This window comes from Manis pentadactyla, chromosome 4 (assembly GCF_030020395.1).
Source record: "Manis pentadactyla isolate mManPen7 chromosome 4, mManPen7.hap1, whole genome shotgun sequence".
Classification (NCBI taxonomy): domain Eukaryota; kingdom Metazoa; phylum Chordata; class Mammalia; order Pholidota; family Manidae; genus Manis; species Manis pentadactyla.
The window spans coordinates 78,176,608-78,197,583 of record NC_080022.1 but is presented as its reverse complement, the minus strand read 5'-3'; the positions used below and the strand labels follow the sequence as shown (position 1 = coordinate 78,197,583).

The window sequence follows — 20,976 nt, the reverse complement described above, 5'->3', positions numbered from 1 at the left end:
TTTAAATATTTTGGACATTGACCCCTTACAAATATATCCTCCCATACTGTGGGTTGCCTTTTTGTTCTGCTGATGGTGTCCTGTGCTGTACAGAAGCTTTTTAGTTTGATATAGTCCAACTTGTTCAGGTTTGATTTTGTTTCCCTTGCCCAAGGAGATGTGTCAAGGAAAATTGCTCATACTTATGTTCAAGAGATTTTTGCCTATGTTTTCTTCTAAGAGTTTTATGGTTTCATGTCTTGCATTCAGGTCTTTGATCCATTTTGAGTTTATTTTTGTGTATGGAGTTAGACTGTAATCCAGTTTAATTCTCTTATATATAGCTGTCCAGTTTTCCCAACACCAGTTATTGAAGAGGCTATATTTTCCCCATTAATATATAAGGCTCCTTTACTGTATATTAATTGACCATATATGTATGATTTTATATCTGTGCTTTCTATTCTGTTCCATTGATCTATGGGTCTGTTCTTGTACCAGTGCCGTACTGTTTTGATTAGTGTAGCTTTGTAGTAGAGCTTGAAATCAGGGTGTGCAATACCCCCAGCTTTGTTCTTTCTCAGGATGGCTTTGGCTATTTGAGGTCTTTTGTAGTTTCACATGAATTTTAGAACTATTTGTTCAAGTTTATTGAAAAATGTTTTGGAATTTTGATAGGGATTACATTGAAACTGTAAATTGCTGTGGTCAGGATGGCCATTTTGACAATATTAATTCTTCCTATCCACAACACTGGGTCAATTTCCAGTTATTCGTGTCTTCTTTAATTTCTCAGTGTCTTACAGTTTTCAGAGTACAGCTTTTTCACCTCCTTGGTTAGTTTTATTCCTAGGTATGTTACTCTTTTTGATGCAGTTGTAAATGGAGTTGTTTTCCTGACTTCTCTTTCTGCTAGTTTGTTGTTAATATATAGGGTAGCAACAGATTTCTCTGTATTTTTTTTTTTTTTTGCATACTGCAACTTTGCTGAATCTAGTTATTCTAATAGCTTTTTGTCTGGAGTCTTCAAGGACATATTTATTTGTTTGTTTGTTTGTTTATTTTTGTATCCTTACTCTACAATTACATAAGGAACATTATGTTTACTAGACTCCCCCCTTCACCAAGTCCCTCCCACAAACTCCATTACAGTCACTGTCCATCAGCGAAGTAAGATGCTGTAGAATCACTACTGTCTTCTCTGTGTTGCACAGACCTCCCTGTGCCTCCCCCCACATTATACATGCTAATCTTAATGCCCCCTTGCTTTTCCCCTCCCACTTATCCCTCCCTTCCCACTCATCCTCCCCAGTCCCTTTCCCTCTAGTAACTGTTAGTCCATTCTTGGGTTCTGTGATTCTGCTGCTGTTTTGTTCCTTCATTTTTTTCTTTGTTCTTATGCTCCACAGATGAGTGAAATCATTTGGTACTTGTCTTTCTCCACCTGGCTTATTTCACTGAGCATAATACCCTCTAGCTCCATCCGTGTTGTTGCAAATGGTAGGATTTGTTTTCTTCTTATGGTTGAATAGTATTCCATTGTGTATATGTACCACACCTTCTTTATGCATTCATCTACTGATGGACACTTAAGTTGCTTCCATTTCTTGGCTATTGTAAATAGTGCTGCAATAAACATAGCATTGGCAATTACTTTCTTTCAGTACCTAGAATATATCATCCCACAAGCTAACCTGCAAAGTCTCTGCTGAAATATTTGCTCATAGTCTGATGTGGATTCTTTTACATAGCAAGTTGCTTTTCTCTTGCTGCTTTTAAGATTCTGTCTTTGTCTTTAGCTTTTGACAGTTTAATTACAATGTGTCTTGTTGTGTCTCTCTTTAGATACATCTTCAGTAATCTTTGGGCTTTTTGAATTTGAGTGTCTTTTCCTTTCTCCAGGTTAGGGTGTTTTTTAGTCATTAATTACTTAAATAAGCTTTCTGCCCCTTTTCCTCATTTCCTTTTGGTACCCCTGTAATGCATATTTGACCCATTGGTAAGTGTCCTATAAGTCCCTTATCTTCAATCTTTAATTCTGTTTTCATTTTTCTCCCTTATTAGATTAATTCCACTGCCTTGTCTTCAATTCTTTAATCCTTTCTTCTGCTTGATCTGTCTGCTGTTGAACCCCTCTATTAGAGTTTTTCAGTTCAGTTGTAATCATCAACTGTGTAATTTCTGCTTGGTCCCTATTAGTATTTTCTAAAACTTTGCTGAAATTTCTACTTTGTTCATGCATTACTCTCCTAACCTCAGTGAGCATCTTTATGTGTTATTTTGAACTCTTGTGTAAATCACTCATCTCTGTTTCATTAAATTTGATTTCTAGAAATTTATCTTGTTCTTTTGTTTGGAGCATATTCCATATTCCTGACTCTCCATGTTGGTTTCTATACATTAGATAATATGTCTGTCTCTTGTAGTCTTGACAGACTGGTCTCATGTAAGAGATGAACCTTATCAACCAACCTGGCCCAGATTCCTAGTTGACTCTCAAGCCTTTGTGATTGTCCAAGTCACTGTCTTTGTTCTTAATGGCTCCCAGAAGTAGAGGGTGTGCCAAGATCCAACCTGCCCCAAAAGGGAGGGTTGCAGTTAGCACCTAGATGTAGGTTTATTAGAAGCCAGAACCTCAGGCAGCAGCTGAGAAATTCTGCAGTGAAATTCTGTCCAAGGAGAAACCAGAGATGGGCATTTTTGCCTGCTCCCTCTATACTGAGCCTGGGCATATACTTGGGGTGTGGGGTGGGGTCATTCCTGTGGCTGTTTAAAAGCTGCTTCTTTGTTTGCTGTAGTTCACTAGTACTTAGGAGCGCAAACCCTGTTGGTTCACAGAGTCAGGTGTTCTGGAGGCTCATCCCTCAGGTGGAAGCGTTAAAAGTTGGAGCACTAGATATGTGGTCCAAACCCTTTGCTCTTCTGAGAAAAGCTGGGGTAGTTGTTGGTTTCTTCCCAATTGTATGGTCCTGTGTTGGGGGTGGGATTTATGGCAAGAGTTGTTTCAGCCTTTCATACTCATTTTGATGTGGGTATTTTCTCATTCATCGAATGTGTAGGTGTATAATCAGTGTGTAGCTGTATATTTAGTGCATCTGAGGGGCAAGGGAAGATCAGGAGCCTCCTGTGTTGACATCTTGGTCCCTCCTTTATATCTGTTAATTCCTTTCTTATAATGTCAAAATATCAAGCATCAAAGCCTTGTCATTAAATATTATCAAAGTCAATATTAATTTAATTCTTAAATTAAAAGTAACCAGTTTTTAAAATTCCAAAATATTTGACTCCTTAACACCATCCTAAGCTGCAAAATTTAGAAGTATTTTCAAAGAATTTCCATATTTCAACTATATACAGTCCAAAGCCTTTGATGATGTAAGTATTTTATTATAATTACTTAATTTATCTGCCTCCTTTTGCTAGATTTTGTGCTTTCTAAGGGCAGGTACTAGATCACATTCATTTTTCTTTTCAAAGTGCCACACTCAGTAGCTGGTCCATTGTAGGAGCTCAAAAAATGTTTACTCAATGAATGCATGTGGTGTGGGTTGATTTGTACTTCTTAGATTTATAAAAATTTCTCTGGAAGGTAAAGAAATTATTTTCTTCTAGGTCTAGCATATTATTTTGACAACTGAAACAAGATGATAAAATATTAATAGTATTATTTTTTGAGGTTGGTGGATCTAGAGAAAGGTTAGAATTTTAAGTTTAGAAGTAAAAATGTTTTTTTAGGAAGACTGTAATATCTTCTTCCTAAGGTATATTTTCTACCAATTTAAGAATGAGTGAAAAATTCTGTGTATTCCATGACTGATTAAATTTTGTTTTCTAGCTTCTTTACACAGATAGGAATTTTGTGACTTGTGCTCCAACTGGTTCTGGGAAAACTGTAGTGTTTGAGTTAGCTATAACAAGATTGTTAATGGAAGTACCATTGCCTTGGTCGAACATTAAAATTGTTTACAGTAAGTATTTATATATTGTAAGAGAGGGATAATTAATTGTAATAATGAAAAACCATTGAGGCAAATGTAGGAAGTAAATTAAAGTTCAGTCCATAGGAATTAATATTTGGTTTTCCTACTTTTAAAATAAATACATATCACATTTGGTCTTATCTATTACATAAAATTCAAAACTCATTTTCCCAAGTTATAAATAAATGGAATATTTGAATTGGGAGTTTGGAGTTCACGTGTTATTTTTTAAAGGACAAGCAAGATGAACAAATAAAATCAAACATTTTTTTTTTGTTTTTGATTTTTGAGAGGACATCTCTCATATTTATTGATCAAATGGTTGTTAACAACAATAAAATTCTGTATAGAGGACTCAATGCACAATGATTAATGAACCCCAAGCCTAATTCTCAACAGTCTCCAATCTTCTGAAGCATAATGAACAAGTTCTTACATGGTGAACCAGTTCTTACATAGTGAATAAGTTCTTACATGGTGAACAGTGCAAGGGCAGTCATATCACAGAAACTTTCGGTTTTGATCACGCATCATGAACTATAAACAATCAAGTCAGATATGATTATTCGTTTGATTTTTATACTTGATTTATATGTGAATCCCACATTTCTCCCTTATTATTATTATTATTATTTTTAAATAAAATGCTGAAGTGGTAGGTAGATGCAAGATAAAGGTAGAAGACATAATTTAGTGCTGTAAGAGGGCAAATGTAGATGTCAGATCTGTGCCTATAGACTAAGTATTAATCCAAGCTAGACAAGGGCAACAAAACATCCACGGACGCAGAAGAAAATCAAACATTTTTTAATTCAAGAAATTACCATAGGAACCTCTACTCTCCTTTTGTAGGTATATATATATTTAAAACTTTTTTACTAATTTATACACATGGTTAAAAAAATAAGTTATCATGAAAGGCCTTGTGATGAAGAACAGTAATTTCCTACCTATCTCTCTCCGCTCTTAGTTACAATTCCCCGAGGAATCAATATTTCTAATTTTAGTTCTGTTTGGTGATTACCTTTAAATCTCTAAATAATATGCTTACACTGTTAACTTTTAATTTAATAAATATTAGGTTGCATCTAAATGTTTATTTTTGTTCTAACTTTATTCCCCAATGTTTGTGAAAATAATTTAAAAATCACACTGACATTCAAAATAAATATTTTATATTGTTACAGTGGCACCAATAAAAGCCCTGTGTAGTCAGCGTTTTGATGACTGGAAAGAAAAATTTGGACCAATAGGATTGAATTGTAAAGAACTCACTGGAGATACAGTAATGGATGACCTGTTTGAGATTCAGCATGCCCATATTATTATGACAACTCCAGTAGGTGTTATTTATGCTTTATTATTTCTCAATTTATTAGAAAATATCTATTTCTCTTCACCCAGAAAAAAAGTTAAAAGAAAATGCAAAGTAGAAGTATATATTTGCAATGTAAAAAAAAAAACATAAAAAGTACTAGTACTCAGGATATATAAAAAATACTTGTAAATTAATAAGTAAAACACAAGTGACCAAATGGGAAAAATAGGCAAAAAAGATAAATAAGCAGTTTGTTACTGTGGATAATTTGTAATCACACTTATTGCTTGTATTCTTTCATCCATTGCAGAGAAAAGCCCTTATAGAGACTAAAAAGGGTAAATAGTCTATAGATATGAATATTTTTGGTTAAACTTAAGTGTTGGTTTAGTTTTTTGAACCCTTGTAAGACTGTCAAAATCCTTAAAATTTTTTTTTAATCTTTAAATCTTTTTCAGGGTACATCAACTTCAATGTTGCCCATTATTAGTAACATGTCATGTTAAAATTTTTCTTGATATCTTACTAATATTTATTATAATTTCTTATCATGTTAAACCACTTGCATTTTTCCTTCAGGAAAAATGGGATAGCATGACTAGGAAATGGAGAGACAACTCTTTGGTACAGCTGGTTCGACTGTTTCTCATTGATGAGGTACTGAACACATTGTTACTTTCAGAGGTAAACTTAAAAAGATGATGATTAAAAAACTTAATCTATGATTAGAATGGATAGAAAGAAACAAGATATTTTCAACCAAACAATATGTTTGTTTTATCTCTTCAAGAGGAAAAAGCTTATTTTCTTAAAAACAGTGTTAATATTATTGCACATTTTAACTGATCAAATAGATTTTTATTTTTATAGCTAATAATTCTTTCTTAATTTCCTTCTTAGGTACACGTTGTAAAAGATGAAAATCGTGGACCAACTCTTGAAGTTGTAGTCAGTAGAATGAAAACTGTACAGTCTTTATCTTATAGTTTAGAAAATGCCAGAACTATTATTCCAGTGAGATTTGTAGCTGTATCTGCAACGATACCAAATGCTGAAGATGTAAGTTAGAATTTTAGTCAGATTTTTTATGACTGGTGAAATATTTAGTCATTTTAATCTTAGAGGAAAGTGAGGGTTTTTTGTACATAACCTAACCAATTTAATAGGAAAGTAAGTTCCTAGAAAGTTGTGGTTAGATCTCATAGCTATGGCAGTATTAGGCTATGAAATTTGGTTGATTGAGTTTAATAAAATATTTTTTGGTGCAAGTCTATTGTTTATAGTATCTAAAAGTCTTAGATACTTACAATATCTAAAAGATACTTAATAATAGTATCTAAAATCATGGGTTTCAGATACCTAATAATAATTTGACTAATAAAATGTTCGGTTATTTTAATCAGTTGACTGTAGTGGTATGGGAGAGTATGGTGCAGAATAAAAATAACTGCTTAGATGATTACCATCCACCTCCCCCAATTTTGATAAGCACTAATGATAGTGAAATCAACATACTGACCCTGCCCTTGTGGAGGGGCTCAGGTTAATGGTTAATGGGGTACATGGACATAAAGAATTATATTTGCATTATATTTTTTTACAATAAATATATATCCTAAGTGTTTTCTTCAGTTTTGGGGCAAAGTTCTTGAAAAGTAGTGCAGTCTCACTCTGCTTTCCCACTCCTATTTGCTTCTCAGCCAAATATAATTAGACTCCCCCACAAGCTACTTTTTTAGAAACTGTTTTCACAAGTAGCTGGTACATTGTCTTACCCAATGGAAAACTTTACCTTTACGTTTAATTTGGCACAATTAATCATTTTCTTGTTCTTAAAATGGCAACTTGTTCACATGCAAAAATAATAGAGAAAATTTTAAAGTATACACAACACTTGAACATCATAGGGGTTAGGAACACTGACTCTTAGAGAAAATTTTACAGTTTACAACACTCGAACATCATACGGGTTAGGAACACTGACTCTCCACACAGTCAAAAATCCACTTTACAACTTTTGACTCTCCAAAAACTAAACTGTTAATAGGCTACTGTTGACTAAAAGACTTAACCAGTAACATAAACAGTTGATTAAAACATTTTATATACTATATGAATTATATACTGTAATCTTAAGATTAAATAAGCTAGAGAAAAGAAAATGTTTCCAATAGGTGGAAATCTCAAAAAAACTTTCCAATAGATACATTGGAAAAAAATCTGCCTCAATGTGGACCAGTGCAGTTGAAACCCATTATTCAAGGGTCAGTTGTATAAACAACCAAAACCTAGTGTTTGTCCTTACTGATGTATGAATGGAATTGATGTACATACTCTTATGACTTACACATCACCAACAAACATTGCCATGTCATTAAATATTATTCTTTAATACCATTTTTGTGGTTTTGTTGTGATTTATTTATTTAATACCTTAATGGTGGAGGATTATTTTCATTTCTTGCTGTTGTAAATAGTGCTGAAATTAAATATGTTTGAAAACATCATGACTGCTTCCTTAGAATAAACTTCTAGGGTAGAATAACTAACTCAAAGGATATGTAAAACTTCTAAGGACACAGTGCTTTCAATAAATGGTATATTCACGTATGCTTCCACCATCAGCCATTCTCTGTATTTTAACATTGGGTATTATGACTATGAATTTTTGTTATTATTGCTTTTAAATAGTTGCCAAATTTCTAGTTTAAAATGGTACTTTAACTATTAGTCCATTCTTGGGTTCTGTGCTTCTGCTGCTGTTTTGTTCCTTCAGTTTTCTTTTGTTCTTATACTCCACATATGAGTGAAATCATTTGGTACTTGTCTTTCTCTGCCTGGCTTATTTCACTGAGTATAATACCCTCTAGCTCCATCCATGTTGTTGCGAATGGTAGGATTTGTTTTTTTCTTATGGCTGAGTAGTATTCCATTGTGTATATGTACCACATCTTCTTTGTCCATTCATCTACTGATGGACATTTAGGTTGCTTCCTTATCTTGGCTATTGTAAATAGTGAACGGGGATGTGGGGGGGACTTGGTGAAGGGGGGAAGCCTAGTAAACATAATGTCCTTCATGTAATTGTAGATTAATGATACCAAAATAAAATTTAAAAATAAATAAATAAATAAAATACTTTTTCAATTTCAAAAAAAATGGTACTTTATTTTTAAGAAATATTTTATACTGCTTTGATTTCTATTGAAGTAAGTATTTTAATATATTTATAACTACATTAAGTTCTCTATTTGCAGTTTGCCAGGTCATGTCCTTTACTCTTTTTTTCACATCGGAATACTAAACTTTTCTTACTGATTTGTAAGAAATTATTAAATATCAAGACAATGTAATTCTTGATACTTTCTTCCCCTTCTGATAATCACTACTTCTGTGAATGCTATTTCTGTCTTTTTGTACAGGTCCTCTTCCTCAATTTCCCCTAATTTAAGTTCTTCATTCTAGGCTTTCTGCTCCTTTTAAACTGTAAATTCTTGTGTGATCTTATCTGTACCCATGATGGCCTTGAAAATCTTTTAATATTTCCTTTCTGTGCAACTAGGAACTCATTATAGTCCATCTTCTTGTCAAAGTCATGGTCAGTTTCAAAGCAGGATAGTAAGCCTGATTACTAGCCAGACTGTGTGAAGATAAGGGTTGCTCACTATAGCTCTGGAACTTAACAAGTAACAGTAGCAGTGAGTCTTTCTGAAATGTGTTTTTGGTACTGCCATTTCTCAAGTTTATTTATTTACTTTTTTTGTTTTAAAGTTAGCAGCCCTTGTCAATCTAAGCCAACCATTACTTGCTACTCTTCAATTAGAGCAACACAAAAGACATGTCAGCTATATCTAGACATAGTTCTGAAAAATAGTAGTTACCATGATAGTGAGAAATTCAATTTCTCTGCTGAAATCAACTTTAATTTTACTTTAGACTTTTACAAAGGAAAATAATAATTAATAGAGAGTTTACCATGGTGAAAAGTTGGTATAATCTTGAAATACTGCTGTTAGTAGTATTTACAGGTTTATCTAAATAGTATTGGTGTAATATGTAAAATTGAATAAGACTACTTGATTAAATATTTTTATCTTAATTTAAAATAGTCTATTATTGAGTTATTTTTAGCCATAAAATTTTAATAGGAGAAACTTTTAATGTATGTTTCTGTTATTTAAAGATTGCAGAATGGCTTTCAGATGGCGAAAGACCTGCTGTATGTCTGAAAATGGATGAGAAACATAGACCAGTAAAACTTAGGAAAGTGGTCCTTGGATTTCCCAGCACTAGGAGCCAAACTGAATTTAAGTTTGATTTAACCCTTAACTACAGAATTGCCAGTGTTATACAAACATACTCTGATCAGAAACCTACACTTGTGGTACGGATTTTTGGTTATTTTTAAATTTAATGTTCAGTTTTTAATATGATTGATACAAAAATTATTCATTCATTTTCAGTTTTGTGCAACAAGGAAAGGTGTGCAACAGGCTGCTTCTGTTCTTGTGAAAGATGCAAAGTTTCTTATGACTGTGGAACAGAAACAGAGGTATATTTTTTCATTTTTTTCTTGAAGGTAGAAAGACTTTGGGATCATCGGGATGTGATGAGAAACTGGCTTTTTCCCTTAAGGTTAAGTTATTTGACCTCTCCAGGCCTCTTTCCTCACCTGTATAATAAGGATAATAGTAATTTGGAGGATTAAGGAAGATAATGAATCTTACTGCAGCTATGATCCTGTCTTCTTTATTTCACCATCAGATTTCTTGAAGTTATCCTTCATATATCTGGCTTTATTTTTTAACCCACTTTCAATCCAGCATCTGTGTAATCTTTCACTGAAGCTGATCTTGCTAATTGATGGGTCAGGAGCCTCTAACACATTTGGCCACTCACTTTATTTAAAAACTGTGGTCTCTGTGCTTCCATGATCATCTTCTACCAACTTTTTCATACTTTGCTGGCTGCTCATTCTTAGGCTCCTTTTTACCTCTTCTACCCATTTCCTAAATGTTAACATTTTAGGGGTTCTATCCAAGGTTCATTCTTTCTAATTCCATACTTCTGGGTATTTGTATCTATCACATAGGTTCAAAGAATTGTATGTATACACATATTTATATGTCTGTGAATTACCAAATTTATAACTCCAATCCAGGCTCCATTTAGAGCTCTAGGTCTATAATCCATCTCTGTAACTGACACCTGCAGTTGTATATCTATAGGCATCTCAATATGTGCAAAAGTTGAACCGTTGTTCTTTCTCTCAAACCAGCCGCCTCCTCCTCCAGTACTCCCATATAATTACACATCATTTCTCTATTTGCTCACAACAGTAACCTATCACTGACATCTCTTTCACCTTCCTCCCCATAAGGCAACCAATTACCAAGTCATGTTTATTCTTATCCTAAGTATATCTCAAATATATCATTTTGTCTCCATCAACACTACCACCTCCCTAGTTCAAATCACTATTAATCCCTTGCTTTTTTATCTGATGACCACACATATACTCTTATCCCACTTTAGTCTATTATCTACATAGCAGATAATAAAATTGTAAATCTAAATATGTTAGTTTCCTGACTAAAACCTTTAATAATTTCTGAATCCTAAATCTTTAATATGACTTGCAAAACCCTGTGTAATGTGATCTCTGGCTAATTCTCCAGACTCATCATGCCCATGCTTCCCCCTTACTCACTATAGTCAAGCTTCTATATTAGCCTTTCTGTTCTGTGAATACACCAAACTGTTACCCTAGACAGGCTTTCCTGCATTGTGTTTTCTTTGCCTGGAATGGGTTTTTACCTGTTATTTATGCTTTAAGTCTTAGGTTTAATATCAGTTTCTCAGGAAGTTTTCCATATCTTCAGTTTCCCTTTATTTACTTTTATAGGCACCTGTACTTTTATTTCATACCACTTCCTATAATTGTAATAAATACTCTTGTTTAATTGTTATTTTAATATCTGTTCTGTTCATTAGATTGTAAACTTCTTGATGAGAGAAAGACTCATGGTCATCTTATTACTCAATCTTAGCAGCTCTCAGCAGAGTGCCAGCACGTGGTTATTACTTAATGGATATTGGCTTGTTGTTATTATGAATACAACTTATGGGAATCAATAAATAGGTTTAGTGATCGACTTCAGGTTAAATTGGATTAGATAATTATATGTATATATGAGCAGAGGCTGATTTTTCTAATTTTGTGTTGGGGGATAGATGTACCTCCACTTTGGGTCAGACGAGCTTTCCAATTACTAGTCTATCCTGTGGCTACTATTTCTAGTCACATTTTTTTTATTAAGGTATCATTGATATACAATCTTATGAAGGTTTCATATGAAAAACATCGTGATTACTACATTCACCCATATTATCAAGTCCCCCCAACACCCCATTGCAGTCACTTTCCATTAGCACAGTAAGATACCACAGAGTCACTACTTCTCTCCTTTGTGTTACACTGTCTTCCCTGTGATCCCCTCTAAACACCATGTGTGCCAATCATAATACACCTCAATCCCCTTCTCCCACCCTCCCCACCCATCCTCCCCCATCCTTTCCCTTTAGTAACCGCTAGTCCCTTCTTGGAGACTGTGAGTCTGCTACTCTTTCTTAAGTTTTGCTTCGTTGTTAAACTCCAAAATTGAGTGAAATCATTTGGTACTATTTGTCTTTCTCTGCCTGGTTTATTTCACTGAAAATGATACCCTCTAGCTCCATCCATGTTGTTGCAAATGGTAGGATTTGTTTTCTTCTTATGGCTGAATAATATTCCATTGTGTATATGTACCCCATCTTCTTTATCCATTCATCTACTGATGGACACTTAAGTTGCCTCCATGTCTTGGCTATTGTAAATAGTGCTCTGATAAACATAGGGGTGCATATGTCTTTTTGAATCTGGAATCTTCCTTTCTTTGGGTAAATTCTTAGGAGTGGAATTCCTGGGTCAAATGGTATTTCTACTTTTAGTTTTTTGAGGAATCTCCATATTGTTTTCCACAATGGATAAACTAATTTACATTTCCACCAACAGTGTATTAGGGTTCCCCTATTTCCACATCCTTGCCAGAATTTGTTGATCCTAGTCTTTTTGATATTGGTCATCCAAACTGATATGAGGTGATATCTCATTGTGGTTTAAATTTGCATTTCCCTGATAATTAGTGATGTGGACCATCTTTTCATGTGTCTGTTGGCCATTGAATCTGGATTGCTTTAGGCGGGATGGCCATTTTGACAATATTAGTTCTTCCTATCCATGAGTATGAGGTGTATTTCCGTTTATTGGCATCTTCTTTAATTTCTCTCATGAATGTCTTGTAGTTTTCATGGTATAGGTCTTTCACTTCCTTGGTTAGGTTTATTCCTAGGTATTTTATTCTTTTTGAGGCAATTGTGAATGGATTGTTTCCCTAATTTCACTTTCTGCTAGTTCATCGTTAGTATATAGGAATGCAACAAATTTCTGTGTATTAGTTTTGTATCCTGCAACTTTGCAGAATTCAGATACTAGTTCTAGTAGTTTTGGAGAGGATTCCTTAGGGTTTTTTTTATATGTACAATATCATGCCATCTGCAAACAAGGACAGTTTAACTTCTTCCTTACCAATCTGGATGCCTTTTATTTCTTTGTGTTGTCAGATGCCATGGCTAGGACCTCCAGAACTATGTTGAATAAAAGTGGGGAGAGCGGGCATCCTTGTCTTTTTCTCCATCTTAAAGGAAAAGCTTTCAGCTTCTCACTGTTAAGTGTATTGTTGGCTGTGGGTTTGTCATATATGGCCTTTATTATGTTGAGGTACTTGCCCTCTATACCCATTTTATTGAGAGGTTTTATCATGAATGAATGTTGAATTTTGTTGAATGCTTTTTCAGCAACTATGGAGATGATCATGTGGTTTTTGTCATTTTTGTTGATGTGGTGGATAATGTTAATGGATTTTCGAATACTGTACCATCCTTGCATCCCTGGAATAAATCCTACTTGATCATGATGGATGATCTTTTTGATGTATTTTTGAATTTGGTTTGCTAATATTTTGCTGAGTATTTTTGTATCTATGTTCATCAGGGATATTGGTCTTAATTTTTTTGTGTGTGGTGTCTTTGCCTGGTTTTGATATTAGAGTTATGCTGGCCTCATAGAATGAGTTTGGAAGTATTCCCTCCTCTTCTACATTTTGGAAAACTTTGAGGGTCGGTATTAGGTCTTTACTAAATGTTTGATAAAATTCAGCAGTGAAGCTTTCTGGTACAGGGTTTTGTTCTTAAGTAGTTTTTTGATTACCATTTCAATTTCCTTGCTGTTAATTGGTCTATTTAGATTTTCTGTTTCTTCCTGGGTCAGCCTTGGAAGGTTGTATTTTTCTAGAAAGTTGTCCATTTCTTCTAAGTTACCCCATTTATTAGCATTTAATTTTTCATAGTATTCTCTCATAATTCTTTGTATTTCTGTGTTGTCTGTAATGATTTTTCCATTCTCATTTCTGATTCTGTTTATGTTTGTAGACTCTTTTTTTCTTGATATGTCTGGCTTGGTGTTAATCCATTTTGTTTATTTTCTCGAAGCACAAGCTCTTGGTTTCACTGATTTTTTTCTGTTGTTTTATTCTTCTCAATTTTATTTATTTGTGTTCTTATATTTATTATGTTCCCCTTCTACTGAATTTGGGCCTCATTTGTTCTTCCTTTTCTAGTTCCGTTAATTGTGAGTTTAGCCTGTTCATTTGGGATTGTTTTTCTTTCCTGAGGTAGGCCTGTATTGCAGTATACTTCCCTCTTAGCATGGTCTTTGCTGCATCTCACAGATTTTGCCGTGTTGAATTGCTTTTCTCATTTTTCAACATATGTTGCTTGATCTGTGTTTTTATTTGGTCATTGTCCCATTGGTTATTTAGGAGCATGTTATTAAGCCTCCATGTGTTTGTGGGCTTTTTCATTTTCTTTGTGTAATTTATTTCTAGTTTCATACCTTTGTGATCTGAGAATCTGTTTAATATATTTGCAATCTTTTTGAATTTACTGAAGCTCTTTTTGTGGCTTAGTTTATGATCAATTCTTAGAATTGTGCACTTGAGAAGAATGTGAAACCTGTTGCTTTTGGATGGAGTGTTCTGTACATGTCTGGTAGGTCCATCTGTTCTAATAAGTTGTTCAATTCCTGTGTCTCTGCTTATTTTCTGTCAGGTTAATCTGTCCTTTGTAGTGAGTGGTGTGTGGAAGTCTCCTAAAATGAATGCATCACATTTGATTTCCCCCTTTAATTCTGTTAGTATTTGCTTCACAGATGTAAGTGATCCTGTGTAGGGTACATAGATATTTACAATAGTTATATCCTCTTGTTGGACTGACCCCTTTATCATTATGTAATGTCCTTCTTTGTCTCTTGTTACTTTCTTTGTTTTGAAGTCTATTTTGTCTGATACCAGTACTGCACGTCCTGCTTTTTTTCCCTATTAGTTGCATGAAATATCTTTTTCCATCTCTTTACTTTCAGTCTGTGTATGTCTTTGGTTTTGAAGTGAGTCTCTTGTAGGCAGCATATAGATGGGTCTTGTTTTCTATCCATTCAGTGACTCTATGTCTTTTGATTGGTGCTTTCAGACCATTTACATTTAGGGTAATTATCGATAGGTACATACTCATTGGCCTTGCAGACTTTAGATTTGTGGTTACCATAGGATCAAGTGTGATTCCCTTACTATCTAACAGTCTAGTTAACTCAGTTTGTATGCTATTACAAACACAACCTGTAGGTGCTTTTTTTTCCCCTCTTTCTTGCTCCTCCATTCTTTATGTGTTAGGTATCGTATTCTGTACTCTTTATCTATCCCTTGGGTGATATCTCGTTAGCCTTAGGAATACTTCCACCTATAGCAGTCCCTCCAAAATGCACTTTAGAGGTGGTTTGTGGGAGCAAAATTCTCTCAGCTTTTGCTTATCTGAGAATTGTTTAATCCCTCCTTCAAATTTAAATGATAATCTTGCCGGATAGAGTATTCTTGGTTCAAGGCCCTTCTGCTTCATTGCATGAAATATGTCATGCCACTCCTTTCTGGCCTGTAAGGTTTCTATTGATAAATCTGATGATGGTCTGATGGATTTTTCTTTGTATGTGATCTTTTTTTCTTCTCTAGCTGCTTTTAAAAGTCTGTCTTTAGCCCTGATCTTTGCCATTTAAATTATTATATGTCTTGATGTTGTCTTCCTTGGTCCCCTGTATTGGGAGATCTGTGTACCTACATGGCTTGAGAGACTGTCTCCTTCTCCAGATTGGGAAGTTTTCAGCCATTACCTCCTCAATGATACTTTCTATCTCTTTTTCTCTCTCTTCTTCTTCTGGTACCCCTATAATGCCAATATTGTTCCATGTTACTTGGTCACACCGTTCTCTCATTCAAATTCATAAGAATGAATTTTCTTTCATTCTTAGAGATTCTTTTTTCTCTCTGTGTCTCAACTTCTTTGTATTCCTTTTCTGTAATTTCTATTCCATTAAACTTCTCTTCTTCTACATGTAATCTGCTTTTAAATCCCTCCATTGTATGTTTCATTTCAGATTTGGAATTTCTTAATGATTGAATCTCCATCTTAAATTCGTTCCTGAGTTCTTTAATATTTTTCTGTGCTTCCATGAGCATGTTTATGATTTTTATTTTGAACTCTCTTTTAGGTAGATAGGTGAGTTCAGTTTCATTTGGCCCTTTTCCTAGGGTTTGTGTGATTTGGGTCTGAACCAGGTTCCATTGACTTTCATATTTTTATGTGGTGCCCTCTAGTACCCAGAAGCTCTTGTGTCTAGAGCTGCTCAGCCCCTAGAGTGAGGTTGGGAGTCATAGTGGAGTGGCGCTGGTGCCTCTGGGTGGAAAGAGCTGTTTCCTGATTTCTGTCTGCATTGCCTGTCTCCAGTTTCAGAGCCAGTGGGTCAAGTACACAGGTGTAAGATTCTGTGCTTTGTGTCTGTAGCTTTTGTAGGTGAGGCCTCTCTCTGGCTGACCTGACACCAGAGCAGTGACTGCTGGTTTGCCAGCCAGTGCCAGCAGGTCAGGAGCAAGGCTCAGGAGGCTACGTATCACAGTGGGGGGCCTTGGAGCTGAGCAGCCAGCCAGGGGGTGGAGCACCTGAAGCTCCTCAAAGTTCCCTGCCTCCTTGGCAGATAGCACCCAGACAACCCTGTCCAACTATCCCTTCTCCTGCACATCAAACTCCATGCAAACCTCGCCCCTTCAGCAGTCCTCTAGCTACTAGAAAACCTCCCAGACCACCTGCCATTCCTTTTTCCCAGAGCGGCCTGATATGGATGCCTGTCCTCCACAAACGGCCAGAATCTCAGTCTCTCAAGCACTCTGCCTGTCCCAGCTCCCCATCCCCACCAACCTCTAGAGCACCACAAAATGTAGGTTTTTGCTTGCAAAGCAGATATCTACAGCTGGGTGTTCAGCAATTTTAGGCTTTCAAACCCTCCTCGGTATATTTCTCTTCCTCCTGCTGGTGAGCTGGGGTGGTGAAAAGGGTTGGGTCCCACTGGTCAAGGATTTGGTACGTTACCCTGTTTTGTGAGGTCTGCTTTGTTTATGAGTACTGTATGCAGTCAGGTGCAGCCTTCTTTCCTGTTGCTGTTTTAGGGTTAGTTGTGTTAACTATATTTTCATACAATCTGTGGTTTTGGGAGGAGTTCTCTGTCTCACCTCTTATGCCACCATTTTGAATCTGCCCTCCTCTTGATGTATTTTTGAATTCAGTTTGCTAGTATTTTGTTGAGTATTTTTGCATCTGTGTTCATCAGGGATATTGGTGAACATATCAGAGATATTGGTCTGTAATTTTCTTTTTTTGTGGTGTCTTTGCCTGGTTTTGGTATTAGGGTGCTGCTGGCTTCATAGAATGAGTTTAGAAGTATTCCCTCCTCTTCTGTTTTTTGGAAAACTTTAAGGAGAATGGGTATTATGTCTTCTCTAAATGTCTGATGAAATTCAGCATTGAATCCATCTGGTCCAGGGTTTTGTTCTTGGGTAGTTTTTTGATTACCAATTCTATTTCATTGCTGTTAATTGGTCTGTTCAGATTTTCTGTTTCTTCCTGCATCAGCCTTTTAAGGTTGTATTTTTCTGGAAAGTAGTCCATTTCTTCTAGGTTATCTAGTTTGTTAGCATAAAGATTTTCATAGTATTCTCTAATAATTCTTTGTATTTCTGTGGTGTCCCTTGTGATTTTTCCTTTCTCATTTCTGACTCTGTTTATGTGTGTAGATTCTCTTTTTCTCTTAACAAGTCTGGCTAGAGGGTTATCTATTTTGTTTATTTTCTCAAAGAACCAGCTCTTGGTTTCATTAATTTTTTCTATTGTTTTATTTTATTTCTTTTCTGATCTTTATTATGTCCCTCTGTCTGCTGACTTTTGGCCTCATTTGTTCTTCTTTTTCCAGTTTCAATAATCTTGAATTTAGACTATTCATTTGGGATTGTTCTTCCTTCTTTAAATAGGCCTGGATTGCTATATACTTTCCTCTTAGAACGACCTTCTCGGTGTCCCACAGAAGTTGGGGCATTGTGCTGTTGTTTTCATTTGTGTCCATATTTTGCTTGATCTCTGTTTTAATTTAGTCATTGATCCATTGATTATTTAGGAGTATGTTGTTAAGCCTCCATGTGTTTGTGCGCCTTTTGTTTCTTTTGTACAATTTATTTCTAATTTTATACCTTTTTGATCTGAAAACTTGGTTAGTACAATTTTAGTCCTTTTGAATTTACTGAGGCTCTTTTTGTGGCCTAGTATGTGGTCTTCTGGAAAATGTTCCATGTGCACTTGAGAAGAATGTGTATCCTGCTGCTTTTGAGTGTAGTGTTATGTAGATGTCTGTTAGGTCCACTGTTCTATTATGTTGTTCAGTGCCTCTGTCTTGTTACTTATTTTCTGTCTGGTTGATCTGTCCTTTGCATTTAGTGGTGTGTTGAAGTCTTCTAAAATGAATTCTATTTCCCCCTTTAATTCTGTTAGTATTTGCTTCAGATGTGTAGGTCATCCTGTGTTGGGTGCATAGATATTTATAATGGTTATATCCTTTAGTTGGACTGACCCCTTTATCATTATGTAATGTCCTTTTTTGTTTCTTGTACTTTCTTTGTTTTGAAGTCTGTTTTGTCTTATACAAGTACTGCAACTCCTCCTTTTTTCTCCTTATTAGTTGCATGAAATATCTTTTTCCATCCTTTCAGTTTTAGTCTGTGTAATGTCTTTGGGTTTGAAGTGAGTCGCTTGTAGACATCATATAGATGGTGTTGGATTTTAATCTATTCTATTACTCTGTGTCATTTAATTGGTACATTCAGTGCATTTACATTTAGGATGATTAACGATAGATATGTACTTATTGCCATTGCAGGCTTTGGATTCATGGTTACCAAAGGTTCAAAGGCAGCTTCTTTACTATCTAACCCACTAACTTAACTCAATTCTTATGCTTTTATAAACACAGTGTGATGATTTTTTATTTCTCTCCCTTCTTTTTCTACTTTTATTTTTATTTTATTTTATTTTATTTCTCCACTCTTTATATGTTAGTTGTTTTATTCTGTACTCTTTTTGTTTCCCTTGACTGATTTTGTGGATAGCTGATTTTATTTTGCATTTAGTTAGTATTTGGTTGGTCTACTTTCTTTGCTGTGGTGTTATTTTCTCTGGCGACAGCTATTTAGCTTTAGGCATAGTTCCATCCAGAGCAGTCCCTTTAAAATACACTGTAGAGATGGTGTATGGGAGGGAAATTCCCTCAACTTTTGCTTATCTGGGAATTGTTTAATGCCTCCTTCAAATTAAATGATAATCCTCCTGGATAGAGTATTCTTGGTTTGAGGCCCTTCTGTTTCAGTGTATTGACTCTATCATGCCTTTCCCTTCTGGCCTGTATGGTTTCTGCTAAGAAGTCTGATGATAGCCTGTGGATTTTCCTTTGTAGGTGATCTTTTTTTCTCTCTCTGGCTGTTGTTAATACTCTGTCCTTGTCTTTCATTTTTGCTATTTTAATTATTATATGTCTCGTTCTTGTCCCCCTTGTTTCCCTTGTGGTTGGGCAATCTGTGTAATTCCATGGTCTGGGGGTCTATTTCCTATTGCAAATTGGAGAAGTTTTTGCAATGATTTCTTCAAAGACACTTTCTATTCCTCTTTTTCTCTCTTCTTCTCCTGGTACCCTTATAATGTGAATATTGTTCCATTTGGATTGGTTAGACAAGTCTCTTAATATTCGTTCATTCCTAGAGATCCTTTTATCCGTCTCTGCCTCTGCTTATCTGTATTCCTGTTCTCTGATTTCTATTCCATTAACAGTCTCTTCCACCTCATCCAGTCTGCTCTTAAATCCATCTGTTGTTTGTTTCATTTCTGTTGTCTCCCTCCAGGTTTCATCCCTTAGCTCCTGCATATTTCTCTGCAACTTCATCAGCATGGTTAAGAGTTATATTTTGAATTCTTTTTCAGAAAGATTGTTTAAATCAGTCTCACCAGTCCCTCTCTCTGGTGTTTGAGGGATTTTGGACTGAACAAGGTTCTTCTGCATTTTCATGGCGATGGGAATGATTGCCAGTGAGTGAGGCCATGTGTCAGCTGGGAGAACAAAGGCCCTTCCTGCTTGCTGGTCACTTTTTATGTCTCTGCTGTCTGTGCCAATTAACCACACACAGGGAGCAGCCTCTGTGTTAATCCCCTAAGCTGCCATGGGTGGGGCGATCTTCAAGATGGCTTAGTGCAATGACAGTGTTCGTAGGCCAGCAGCAAATGTTCTGCCATAGGAGCAAAGCACCCTTTGTGCTTCCCAGTCTCCATGCCTGTCACTATTGTCTGTGCCGGTCACTGCGCACAAGGAGCTGCCTCTGGGTTAATTCCCTGAGCTGCCATGGGTAGTGAGGACCTCGTGTTTGCCTAGGCCACTGTTGGGGGTCGCAGGTCAGCAGCACATGTTCTGCCATGAGAACAGAGCCCCTTTGTGCTTTCCAGACTCTGCGCCCATCTCCGCTGTCTGTGTCTGTCAGTTGCATGCAGTGAGCAGCCTCTGGGTTAATACCCTGAGCTGGTGTGGGCGGGGTGGCCTTTGATATGGCCTAGAGCACTGGTGGGGGTCACAGGTGAGCAGCATGTGTTCTGCCACAAGAACAGAGCCCCTCGTGCCTTGTGTACTCTGTGCCTGTCTCCACTGTCTGTGCTGGTCACCCATATGCAGGAAGCAGCTTCTGCATCTGGGCCAGTTAGCTGTGCCTAGGGGGAAGCCTCTGTGTTAAGCTGTGTGGTTGTTGTAGGTGGGGCTGCTCCCTGGCTTTTCCACAGCAATGGAAGGTCAGCCAGTTTGCTTGCAGTGCTGGTGGGGTGGAAGGAACCACAGGCTGCTTAATTGCTGTGAGGTGGTTCAGATCTGCGTTACCCAGGAGGTTAGGGTGCCTGACGTTCCTTAAAGTTCCCAGCCTGCTGGCTGAGTTTGCCAGGACAATTTTGTCTACCTGTTAAACCCTTGTCACTTTAAGACTTTTAAAGCACCTGCTTTTCTTTTGTCCCAGGGCAGCCAGCTGTGGGAACCTGTTTGCACTCTTAATCTCGCATTTTGCTTTTCCGCTCCTCTAATATCCACTGCACCATGCAATGTGTGTCTGTGCTCCCAGGGCATTTTACTAGGGTTGGTTATTTAGCAGT

At 36.1% G+C, this 20,976-nt stretch overlaps 1 protein-coding gene across 2 annotated transcripts in view; it reads left to right on the top strand.

Moving 5' to 3' along the window:
- Nucleotides 1-20,976, top strand: part of HFM1 (helicase for meiosis 1) — a 167,542-nt gene that overhangs the window by 29,231 nt on the left and 117,335 nt on the right. For both annotated transcript variants that reach the window (XM_057500410.1, XM_036889361.2), the window contains 7 exons: nt 3,284-3,354; nt 3,815-3,947; nt 5,147-5,298; nt 5,857-5,934; nt 6,178-6,336; nt 9,461-9,661; nt 9,741-9,829. In XM_057500410.1, the coding sequence (XP_057356393.1) occupies nt 3,284-3,354; nt 3,815-3,947; nt 5,147-5,298; nt 5,857-5,934; nt 6,178-6,336; nt 9,461-9,661; nt 9,741-9,829 (883 nt within the window). The remainder of the gene's footprint in view (nt 1-3,283; nt 3,355-3,814; nt 3,948-5,146; nt 5,299-5,856; nt 5,935-6,177; nt 6,337-9,460; nt 9,662-9,740; nt 9,830-20,976) is intronic.